The 12,214-nt window shown below is 49.8% G+C and overlaps 1 protein-coding gene across 3 annotated transcripts in view; it reads right to left on the reverse strand.

Annotated features, from left to right (window-relative positions):
- Nucleotides 1-12,214, reverse strand: part of GRM7 (glutamate metabotropic receptor 7) — a 207,720-nt gene that overhangs the window by 35,610 nt on the left and 159,896 nt on the right. For 2 of the 3 annotated variants that reach the window (XM_032120573.1, XM_032120571.1), the window contains exon 8: nucleotides 8,172-9,107. The exons of the other annotated variant lie outside the window; for it this stretch is intronic. In XM_032120573.1, coding sequence (XP_031976464.1) covers nucleotides 8,172-9,107 — 936 coding nt within the window. The remainder of the gene's footprint in view (nucleotides 1-8,171; nucleotides 9,108-12,214) is intronic. 3 annotated transcript variants of the gene reach the window in all.

Genomic DNA, 12,214 nt, shown 5'->3' on the forward strand with positions numbered 1-12,214 from the left:
CACAGACGAGCTGATGTTTGGTGTCAGAGGATCTCTCCCAAACAAACTGCAGCCATCTCCATGATCCACACAGGCCTGGCTTTGTGGAGGGGAGATTCCCTTATCACTGCCTGCAACTTGGGATCTTTCACTGATTTTGGAGGAAAATTTTGGTTTAAGGAGGGTAATTTAGATTAGATATCAGGAAGAAATTGTTCTTCCTGGGTGGGGAGGCCCTGGCACAGGGTGCCCAGAGCAGCTGGGGCTGCCCCTGGATCCCTGGCAGTGTCCAAGGCCAGGTTGGGCATTGGGGCTTGGAGCAGCCTGGGACGGTGGGAGGTGTCCCTGCCCGTGGCAGGGGTGGCACTGGATGGGCTTTAAGGTCCTTTCCAACCCAACCCATTCCATGATTCCATGAACAGCTGACTCCAAAGCTGAATGTTCTCTTCATTCCACGCTGGTTTGGAGCAGCATGATGCCCTGGCCCTGCCCGTGGGAAGTCACTCTCTGTGACACCCATCCCATGACAGGGCTTTGCAAGGCTGAGATTTTCCCAGTGCTGCCTCAGGAACACAGCAAAGTGGAAACGCCCCCCAGCCCCGCCCAGCAGCGGCGTGGTCGATGCAAGAGCTCTGCTGGGGAAATTATGTTGTCAGCCCAAGCGAGTTTGACATTCAGAGATACCACAATGCAAGCAAAGAGAAAAGTTTCATCAACACAGTAATTACTGCTCTGGACTCAACGGAGCCGCAATTATTTCCCGGTGAGGGGCTGTCAGTTTGTGCTGCAGATAAAAACTGTTGATAGGGCTGCCAGGGGCCGTGCAGAGATGGCTTTTCAGATGTAAAACCCTCCTGGCAATTCTACCTTTTCTAAAAAAAAAAAGAGGAACAAAAAAAGTACATGTCAACACTATGCATTAAACACCTACATGTTTTTTCCTTTAAAAATTGTGTTGCTTTTTAGCCAGAGGCAGTTAAGTATGCACCAGAAATTCCAGGGGAAAAAGAGACTTTCGTTGCCCACTTGTCCTTTTTTTGACATCAAGTGTGTGCACAGGACAGGGGCAGCTGTGGCCTGCCCAGAGGTGGTGATGCTGAGAGCCATGGGCAAGTGCCTCTGCCACAGCTGGGCTCACAGGTGGAAAAGCACCACAAATACTCCCAAATCTGCTGCTCCAGTCAAACAGAGATTGTCCAGACTTGGGGCTTTTGGTGAATTGGTCAAAATAGAGATACAGAAGGCTGAGGAGGAGCTGGGTCCAGCTCCCAGTGCTGCACCAGTGCCATGGAGGGAGGCTCAGGCTGAGAGCAGGGAAAGGTTCTTCCCCCAGAGGGTGCTGGGCACTGCCCAGGCTCCCCAGGGAATGGGCACGGCCCCGAGGCTGCCAGAGCTCCAGGAGCATTGGGACAGCGCTGCCAGGGATGCCCAGGGTGGGGTTGTTGGGGGGTCTGTGCAGGGCCAGGGGCTGCACTGGGTGATCCTGTGGGTCCCTTCCAGCCCAGGATAGTCTGTAATGCTGTGATTTTCACTGCTGTAGTGCCCTCTCCTTTCTGGGTTCCATTTATTTTCCCATCTTCCAAACAATTTTTTTTCTGTCTCCTCAGCACAGCTGGGAATGAAAAAGGCTGGAATTATCACAGCAAAGAGATCCCTCACTGCCAACATCAGACATCAAAGCAGCCACTCAGAGGCTTCAAAGGGTCCCTGGGTGACGCAGCACCACCGTGGGGACAGGAACCAAGTCACTTCTGCTTACATGAACCCATCTCCCCTGTGAGACAGCACACAAACCCAAACGTGGTATAACTGCTCCGTGACAGAGATACCTGCCCCAATAATTGCAAATTTCACTGAATGAACTGATTGTTAATTATCCTCCCGCTCTGCCCTCTCCCTGGCTGTCAGGGATGCTGCCTGAGCGGAGCACAGTGCCTGCTCTACCTGGCTCTGCTGGTGGCACCGCTCGCTGGGGGAGCCCCCCTCCCCAGGTAATTATGTGGAACACGATTGTGGCCTTGGGCTCTGCCTGCTCAGTGTTTGCAATTAGATTTTACTACAAACGTACATATTAACATTAAAGGAGCATTACAATGCAGCAAATGTGATAAACCAGAGCGACGTTACGTGTACCTTCTGCTTCTGTTCTTTCAAGAATCATAATCACCATTAATTTATGGTCTTCTGAGGAGGATCTAATTACTCCAATCAGCCCTTATTTCACTGAGAGTGTGTACGTGTGCTGTCCCCTGCCTTTAAATACCTGCACTGACAATAGAGACAGCATAGACCTGCATTTTCAGGGGTCCTGCAGCCTCCCACTGCCTGGCTGAGCATGGGTCTGAACACAGGCAGCTGCTTGGGTGGGAGATCCCCCAGACAGGACCAAGCAAAGGTAGGAATCCCTTTCCCAGGAGAGCCCTGACTTGGGAGTACAATGCAGTGCTGTGGGTAATTATTTATTACCAAAATGTGTTTGCTTCTTTCAAGACACCACCTTGAAGAGCAGCAGTGTCACCTCCCCCAGCCTGGCCAGATCCTGGGTGAATAATTCTGCCCACTTTGGTTTGCCAAATCTTCCCCTCAGGCAGGTCCTGCACAGCCACAAGCTAAACCAGCTCCAAGGGTTCTTCAAAGCCACAACCCTGAAGTACACCTGTGTTCCCTCTCGCCTCTCCTGATCCCAGTGACAGCCCCACTGGTGCTCCATGGGAGCAGGGACAGCCCATGTCACAGCCACCTCTGTGTCCCCAGGGCCAGCAGCCAACCCTCAGCCAGCCCCCGGCAGGAGCCAGGGCAGAGCAGGGCCCTGCAGCATCAATCTCAGCCCTTTTTCCACACTCACCCATCCCACGAGTTCTCTACCCAAGCTCTGGTTTGCCTTTCCCCCACCACGAGTCCCAACCATCCCTGTCCTGTCACAGGAGGCCATTCCCTCCTTCCCAGCCATCCCTGTCCTGTCACTGAGGCCATTCCCTCCTTCCCAGCCATCCCTGTCACATCAAACACAAGTGACAAATCCCCCCCTTCTCTCTGCTGCACCCGAGTGTGAGGCTGTGGACACCCACAAATCCCAGGTGCCCAAGTTTAGGCACCAAGTTTTCCTTGCTATTTTTCTTTCTCTTTTCCAGCCTCCATGGCAGAGGGAGCTGTGGCAGAGCTCCTGCTGAGCCCTGACTCCCTGAGGCGCTCAGCAAACACCAGGAACCAACCCAGTCAGTAATTTCCCCTATTTCCTGGGGTGTTCTCTCCTCCAGGAGCCTCAGAGGCCATAACCCAACTCTAGCCAGGGGGTGGTGGGTCTGTGAGTGTCTCTTCAGGAACAAACCTCCCCCCAGAGCAGCAGGGAGAGGAAAACAGGCATGTGGCCAAAGATCAACAACTCCAGAACCCGGGACTCCTGCAGCACTCACCAGTTCAACGACACAGATGGAAATGCTGAGCTCCTGTTTAGGGTTACACCTTTAGCAGCAGTGACACCTTAAAAGCCTTCTAATTTGGCTGTGGTTTGACTGGTCACAGCCTCCCTTCCCACTGGGAAGGCCAAATGAATGCAGAGGGTAATAAAGTAAATCTTACTGAGAACTTGACCCAGAAGCTGTGCTTAAAATTTTTGATTAGTTCTACAGAAACTAGAATTGAAGCTCTATAGGCACTCAAAGGTTTTCACAAGGGTTTTTATGCACTTTTCAGCAGTGTTGTTATATAACCTGATAAAAACCTAGGCCAGGATCACTTTTGTAGTGAAGGTTATCAGCCTTCCAAAAATTCCACTGATTATTTCACTTCTAGATTTCAAAGAACACCTAATTTCTCCTCAATTAAAATGCAGAACTCCAGTACTCCACAAAAGTGGATTTTATTGAATACCCCGTGCTTGGAGGATCTCCAGACCTCGTGGCTCCAGCCTGGAGGGTCTGAACTGCAATGAGGTGAAGCTGCTCTTCAATTCAGGCTTGACTCATGACAACTCTAATGTCAGATCCTTAAATTCCGGGGTGTTCTCAGGAATACAGTCGAGGCTGGATAAAATTAGCAACTTCAGCACCTGAACATGCAGATAATGCAGTGATGGGTGAAGTGAAAGTGCATCAATGAGAGGAATTCCTGTTATCAGAATCCTCCTTTAAATGAAAGCTGCAATCCACCCCTGTCCCTGTGTGAGCCCCAAATCTGGGCAGATTCAGTCACATTCCCTGGAGCCTTGAAGCCTGATTTTCTCCACGATACAACAGTGTAAAATTCCAACAAATGTTGCATTAAATTCCTCATAACTCCCAAATCCATATATGTAGAGTTGCTATAGCAACTGTCAGCTCAAGCCTTCCCAAGGGAGAAAATAAAAGTGTGTCCTACCTGGCTAATTGGTATTTGTGTTACAGAGAATTGAAGGGTAACTTAGTTTCACCAAAAAATAGAACATAGACTGAAGTGCTCCTGTGCTAATGTGACATTATTTAATCTGAACAAGGACCCATTTTGCATGTGCCTTCAAATTACAGTATTTATGGAACACTTAACACGATAAGTAAAAGCGTTGCTGCCAAATATGCCTGACTTGTTCTGCTTATTGACTTCAATAAAAGGGACATTGAAAAACAAAATAGAGAAAGAAGGAAGAAGGTGGAAGAGCTGATGGAATTAGGGACTTCAAATTGCATAGTAGTTGTATTACAAAAACCTACAAAACGCCCCAAAACCCCCAACAATTTACAACCAAAAATTCATGCAGAAATAAGCTGATGGAAGGTCACAACTCTTTTCCCTATTTCAACTTTTCCCTACTTCTCATCATTGCAGGAAGAACAAAGCATCCCAGGCAGGATGGCCACACTGGCTGAACAGCAGTCACCCCTCACTCAGAGGCATGATTAGAACTTTTTTAACTTGCAAAAAGCCCTGAAAATCATTCAAGAAAAAATCCCACTGGCAGGATATATTGAGGAGCACGCTGACAGTTCTCACTGGCTTGTAAAGACATCCAGAAATGTATTATTTTAATCTTGGCACAATTACTGAATAAAAGCAATCACAGCTCTGAGGCAGCAGAACCTGTATGAAACATGAAAATATAATGATGACATCTCTCTCTCTATCAGCCCAGTGACATAACCTGAGAAAATGAGATTTTAGGGGAATATTCAGTTTCTCTGGGCACCCTGTGCCAGGGCCTCCTCACCCTCAGAGGGTGGAATTCCTTCCATATATCCAGCCTAAATCTCCCCTCCTTTGGCTAAAAGCCATTAAGTGGCTTTCTATCAAATACACGCTGAAGGAAGGATCTTCACGAGCAGAGCCAGCACAATTCCTGCCCCCAGAACTGTCCTGCTCCCCCAAAGGTTACACAGCATTTTTAGGAGATCCACCAGATACAGGAGAACACAATCCCCAAAGCTGCACAGTGCCCAGGCATGGAGCTCTGAGAGCTCTGTGTCCCAGCCAAGGGAACTCCGGGAGTGCTGGAACGTGGGAAGGACGAGCACATTCCACATCCACGGGATCCATGTGCTGCATTACCAAACCAAGCCCATGGACCACAGCTGACCCATAAAGCACAACCAACCACGTGTTCTCTCCACTTTTGATGGTGGACAAAGACCAGGTTGAGTAAACTCAAGCTGTAAAAAGATCTGAAATCTGCTTTTACCACCTCCCATACACCCCATGGTTCATCTGCATCCTGGAGAAACTCTGGGTTCTGGCCTTCCTCACACTGCCCTGCCTCCCTCCACTTGCTGCAACAGCTCCTGCTTGAATTATTCACCTTTTATGAATTACCTGCAGCACATTGCCAGGGTTTTTTTGTTGTTATTGGAGGTGTTATTCTCTACCCTGAACAAGGCAGGTGTTTTCAATATGCCTTCTACCAAACAACATTATACTTGTATTTATTGATAAAATAAAATAAATCCATATACTGAAACCCACAGTGTTGTATATAACCCCATTCCTCAGTTTAAAAGATTGTGCTGCATGAGATTTTTCAGCAGGTACAATTTCCATTCCAGCACAGACATGCGTGGCTAAGCTAAGGCACAATATTTTCCAGAGGAAATATCTGACAGGAAATCAGTAGCAAGCACAAAAAAGCACAATCCCTGCACCCCCACCCAAAAGGAGTGACAGAAGAGAAAGAAAAGCAGCAAAGCTCCTGCAGCTGCAGTTCTGTGCAGGGCAGGAGGGGGAAAGCCCCAGGAGCAGGGCCAGCACTGGGGTTCGGCACCGTGTACTGGTCCCACAGCCCAGGACCTGCCCAGGCCTGCAGGGACACAGGGACTGGACCTGGGGCCATCCACGCATGGCCACTGCACAGGGAGGGTCACACTGGGGGCTTTGCTGGACTGGACAGAGCAGCTTTCAGCCCGAGGAATGGGGATGAGCCCCAGCAGCACAGAGCAGCCACTGCTGTCCCCATCCCCAGCGTCCCCTATGCCCCCAGGCTGGGGCACAGCACAGTGAGGGGCTGCTTCTCCTGCCCTGTACCCTCCACTGTGCCCTGAGTGAGATCAAGTTCATCATCATCTCTTCTGCTGTCCTACAAGGGCTGTATGAGAATCCAATGCTTCCAGAGTCCAGGTTTAATTCAGCCCCAGGAGTACTCAGACACCTCAAGCTTTTGCTGCTGAACAATTCTGAGTGCTGGCAGCAGCCTCTGGAATTCTTTGTGGTTTAATATCACTTGGTTAAATCTTTGCAGACAACAATTCCAAGCACTTCAGCTCAGTCTCCTGCAGGCCCCACTCCCGCGCAGGGAGCCTGAGAGCTGCCGAGCACCTCCCGTGTCAGAGCCAGGTACAGACAGACCCCACTGCAGCCAGAGCTGCTTCTGCTGCTCCTTATCTCACCCTCAACAGGGAGAGCAGAGGCATTTGAAGTGTTCATAAGCCTTGGCAGGTTTCCCTTCCAGTTGAAATTAATTCCCTTTAGGGATGCAATGGCTCTGGAAAGCCCAGTGCAGAGGTGAGAGGATCCATGGAAACTTCTCCATAACCCCTGCTCCTACCTGGCTGTCCTGGGTGGTCCCTTCTTCCCCTGAGGGCCAAAGCAACTGTGGATCTCTACAACCTCCTGAGCTGCAGAGAGCAAAGCTCTGTGCAGCCCCTTCCCAGGGAAGAGCCCTGGAGCCACAGCAGGACCTGCCCCAGTGACCCCGTTGTGTTCCTGCAGCTTCAGCGCAGCAGCCCCCGGGTTTAACCACGGCCTCTTTGAGAGTGATAGCCCTGCTCAAGGTGAGACCTGCCAGCTGGCATGAGAAACTGGCTCACCCATTAAGAAGACACAATAATTCCATCCACAGCACTGAGCCTGCCCCAGTTCCGTGTTCGAGAACAAATGGAAAATGAAAATAGAGGTGAAAAAAGGACCAAGAAGCCAAAGCTCTTTCCTGCACAGGAAAGCGTGGGTTCAGGATCTGGGGAGAACAGCATGCTACCACATCCATGCAAGGGCTGGGGGGAGCATCTGAGGCAGGTGAGTGGTGCCTGGATTCAGGAGCACACCACAGGTAAGGATGTGGTGTTTCCTCCAGGCTGGGGTGGGGTGGAGGGGTAAAACAGACTGACAGAAGCTCAGGACAGCCCAGTATCACCATTGCTCTCTAAATACTGGGCTTGGAGGTATTTGCCAAATCCCTCTGAAATGACAGCTCTTCTCCAGAGAGAAGTAAAAGTGAATCTGCATCATGGAGCATCAGCTGGAGCCACTGGGCTCAGCCACAGGAGCTCAGGACAGGCCCTTTACACCATGGTGTAAATGTGTCCTGGGGCTGCTCTGTGAGCAGAGCACTCCTCAGACTCCACACTGCCCTCAGGGCTCAGGTCCAGAGGCACAGGAGTCTGTTTGAGTATTCTTTGACAGTTTTCTTGCTTACATCTTGTATTCAAAATGATTGAGTTAGGAGATGCCTCTTTGTGGATAATATGACAGCTAATTCCCACTTATCCTACTGAAAAGAAACAATTGAAATAGATGCAACAATGAAACTAACAGCTAATGTGATTGCTATTGATCATTTGCCAGTTTATCAAACGAATGGCCCACGAGCTAGACGGGGAAGGTAAACAGTGCCATAGATTGCCCGTGAGTCAGGAATGAGCTGACTGGAGAGCTCAGCTGGAAATCCACGGAAAGCTGACACCAGCACGTCGTTACAACCACAGTGAATCCTGAGGTACCTGTGCACTCTCACCTACCTTTTCGGCTGACTGGGCCGTGCCAAAAAATATTGGAATGAAGGCAAGCCATACTATACAGGTAGTGTACATAGTGAATCCAATGGGTTTGGCTTCATTAAAATTCTCTGGGACCCCCCGAGTCTTGATGGCATACACAGTGCACGTCACCATGAGCAGAATGCTATAACCCAAGGAACAAATGATTTGTAGATCCGTAATGTCACATTTGAGAACTCCTCTGGCCTGATCGGGGTTCATAGTTTTCTGCTCATCATAATCTATGATGATGTTGGGTGGGTCAACTGCAAACCAAATAAAGACCCCCAGCAGCTGGACCGATATCAAGCTGGAGGTGATGGCCAGCTGCGAGGTGGGGCTGATCAGCCTGGGCGCAGTCACCGACTTCTTGCCCTGCTCGAAGATGCGGTAGATGCGGTTGGTCTTGGTCAGCAGGGCCGCGTAGCTGATGCACATGCCCAGGCCCAGGAAGATCCTGCGGAAGGAGCACACGGCCACGTCGGGCTTGGCGATCATCAGGAAGGTGATGATGTAGCACAGGAAGATGCCGGTCAGCAGCACGTAGCTGAGCTCCCGGCCCGAGGCCCGCACGATCGGCGTGTCGTTGTAGCGGATGAACGTGGCCATGACGAAGATGGTGGCGATGATCCCCAGCATGGCCAAGAAGACGGGGATGACGGCCCAGGGCGAGTGCCACTCCAGCTTGATGATGGGGATGGAGCGGCAGCCGGTGCGGTTCTCGTTGGGCCGCTCGTTGTAGGAGCAGAGCAGGCAGGTGACCTCGTCGGCCTGGTACTGGTACCCGTCGCACAGCTCGCAGTGCCAGCAGCATGGCATCCCCTTCACCATCTTCTTCCTCTCGCCCGGCCGGCACGGCTGGCTGCACACCGAGGGGGGCACGGAGCGCACGCCCCCGCCCCACTGCATCTCCTCGATCTGTGGGACAGGGACACAAAGAGGCTCAGGGTTAGGGCTGGCTTAGGGCTGGCTGCACACCGAGGGGGGCACAGCACGCACACCTCCTCCCCACTGCATCTCTTCTGTGGGACAGCCACACAAAGAGACTCTGGGTTAGGGCTGGCAGCCACAGACACGAGCTGGGAATGAAGAGGGGGGACCCAGGGGAACCCCAACACGCAAAACCCAACTGGATGAACGTCTCCTCTGGCAGACTCCTGGAACCACACACCGGTGCCTCTGTGTGGGGCTCCGGTGCCGAACTGTGTTTATTGCCTCCATTTTTTGTTTCTATTTGTAGATAAGTAGACGTGTGTAAGTCTGATGGAATGACACACAAGCCCAGATAAAGCAGGAGAGTGAAAACCTGTTGTTTCATGAAAATTAATAGGAACATTGCAATCCTTGAGGGAAGGCAGGACTTACATTTGCAAGGCCACTTTCCAAAAACCTTGGGGCTTCTTACAGAGACAGAACAGAGATCTTCCTTCCTGGAACTGCTACTGACCAGGGGAAGATTTGGAATGAGGAGGAAATGTGTTTTCTATAGGGCATGGGATCAGTGAGAATGGGGAAGGTCTGCTCTACAAGCCAGGTAAGAAATATGAAGGACAAAGAAAATGGTCATCACTGAAAAACGCAATAATTAGATAATATTTCATTTCAAAGTCACATTCAGCTTTTGAAATACCACATGTGCTTCTGGGAATGCAAATGATAAATGATTATGTTCAATATATGGAAAGTCTCACTTGCTCCACAGTCTGGAGAATCCTGAACTCCAAGGTATGTGACAAAGGCTCGCAAGTACTGTGGAGAACTAGACTCACAAATCATTTCAAACTATGCCCGACTAAAGCCACTCACCAGCTTCCAAGAACAAGGAAGGATTAGCATTGGAGCCCCAGGGAAACAGTCCAGACTGGAAGCCTGGGAAGGTCCTGGCATTCCCAGCACACCTCAGTGGCTCCAGCAGCTGCTGTGTGTGTGTGTGTCTGTTCCAAACATAAAACCTGATCCCCTGGGATAGATGTGAATAAGTGTTATTAAAAGCAACATTTCAGCTATTTTTCTGCAGGTCCCTTAAATGCTGACAAGCTCCACGATTTCCCCTACAAGTTAAAATTCTAAGATGAGTTTCTTGAATCGGCTGCCTTAATTATCCATGTAGACAGGAAGACTTGGGTGGGCAAATCTTACACTGAAGGATTAAGTTGCATTTTCCTAATTTAAATCAAAATAGATCCTGTATCATCTTCATTTTGTGTATGTGAAAACACCAAACCCTGAAGTCACACTCTGCTCAAACACTGAAGTACCAAGAGTCTCTCTGTGAATGCTGTAAAAATAATCCCTCAGTAAGAGATATTCTAGAGGTCTGCCACTGCCTGGGAAACTTCATTAACCTTCAGTATTCTGGGGAAGAGAAAAGATCCATGAACTCCTCTCTCCTACTCCGCTGAGCTGAAGGTGTGCAGCTTGCAGGAGGCAAAGGAGTGCTAATGATAAAGGGAAATACAAAGACTCATTTAATTGCACTGGAAAATGGTGCTTTGGTCTCACTGGCAGTGCAAGGAGCCAGGAAATGCATTTCCATGCCTGACTCCATCCCTGCTCCAGCACGGGCTAACGAGGAGCTGAGTTCCAGGGCTGTGAGAGCGAGGAGGGGCTGAGGAACCCGGACGTGTCCCTGTGACTCCCTCACTGCAGGGGCACAGAGGGCGGAGAGAGCCAGGGAAAGGGGCACAGAGGGCGATGCCAGCAGAGAGAGCCAGGGAAAGGGGCACAGAGGGGAACCAGGGCTGAGACTGCTGAACCACAAAACGTGGGAAAATGTCATGGCAATTCCTTGGGAAAGCAGCTGACTGACACTGCTGCTTCTTTTACTCTTCTGAATCCCTGATTTGTGTCCCTTTTCCAGGGCAGCTGTGACTTACATGAGTTTTTACACCTGAGAGCGAGGCCTCCATCCAGTGCAGAGCCTGCATTTCCTATCCTCATTGTTATCCACAGCCACTCCCTGATGCCTTTTTGCAGCAGGCACCAGTATAAAATGAGATCACCCCAACCACATGGATTTTGACCCAGTCTGCATCAGTGAAATATTTTCACCAATTTCCCACATGTGAGTATCTTCAGAACCACAGACTGATTAACGTGTTATCACAGCCCTGCTTCCCTCATGGCTACACAAGAATGAATTTCCATATTCTCAAACATATTCCATGGCATTGCTGGTACCTTAGGGACAGCCTAAAGGTACTTCATTCTGCACAGATACTCTGTGGAAGGAGATCAGGCAGAATTAAGGGAGGTCCTTTTCCTGGCCTCCTGGGATGACAACAGCTCTAGCACTGGCCTTGGACAGATTTGCAGAGTTCTGCTGTTTCTGGAGAAAATTCAGGATGCAAAGTGCCTGGGAGGGAGCGCTGGGCACCTGCAGCAGGGGGTGAGAACCCGAGTCAAACTACAGACACTTTCCCCTCTCAGAAAAGTGTATTTTTGAAAGAAAATTTGTCCCATGTCTACACATCTTTTAAATACCTCCAAGGATTAGCTGAAAATGCCTATCACGGCCTACAAAGCAGGAAGCAAAAAACTTTGTACATTGTGAGAAAGTGCTCTTGCAATTAGTAGAAAAATCTGGGGTTTTTTTTGTAGAACCTTCAATTTCAGCCCAGGGATAAGGGAATTTACTCTTCCCAAACCAACAGCACTGCCAGAGGCAGCCAGACATTGTACCCACATCGAGCCAACAATGCCACACCTTGAACTTCACACTTGGCCAAGTCAGTGCCCAGGGACACAAGGAGCCTCCCCTGTGCTGCAGTTCTGGCAGATTTGGGAAGGATTTTCTCCCTGCTTCCACACATCCCCCAGTTCCTGAATGCCTCGAGCAAGAGGGATTGGATCCACTCACAATATATATTCTCATTATGTTCACTATAGAACAAACATTAACAAGAAATGCTTAGTCTGTCTCATAAGGCCTAATGTAATTGCTCATTTTAATGAATAAAGTAACTCAGTATCTGTGTGTAATTCAAACATTGCTGCTTTGCTTCCCTCTGCCACAAACATTTCCA

This window comes from Corvus moneduloides, chromosome 11, assembly GCF_009650955.1.
Source record: "Corvus moneduloides isolate bCorMon1 chromosome 11, bCorMon1.pri, whole genome shotgun sequence".
NCBI classification, from domain to species: domain Eukaryota; kingdom Metazoa; phylum Chordata; class Aves; order Passeriformes; family Corvidae; genus Corvus; species Corvus moneduloides.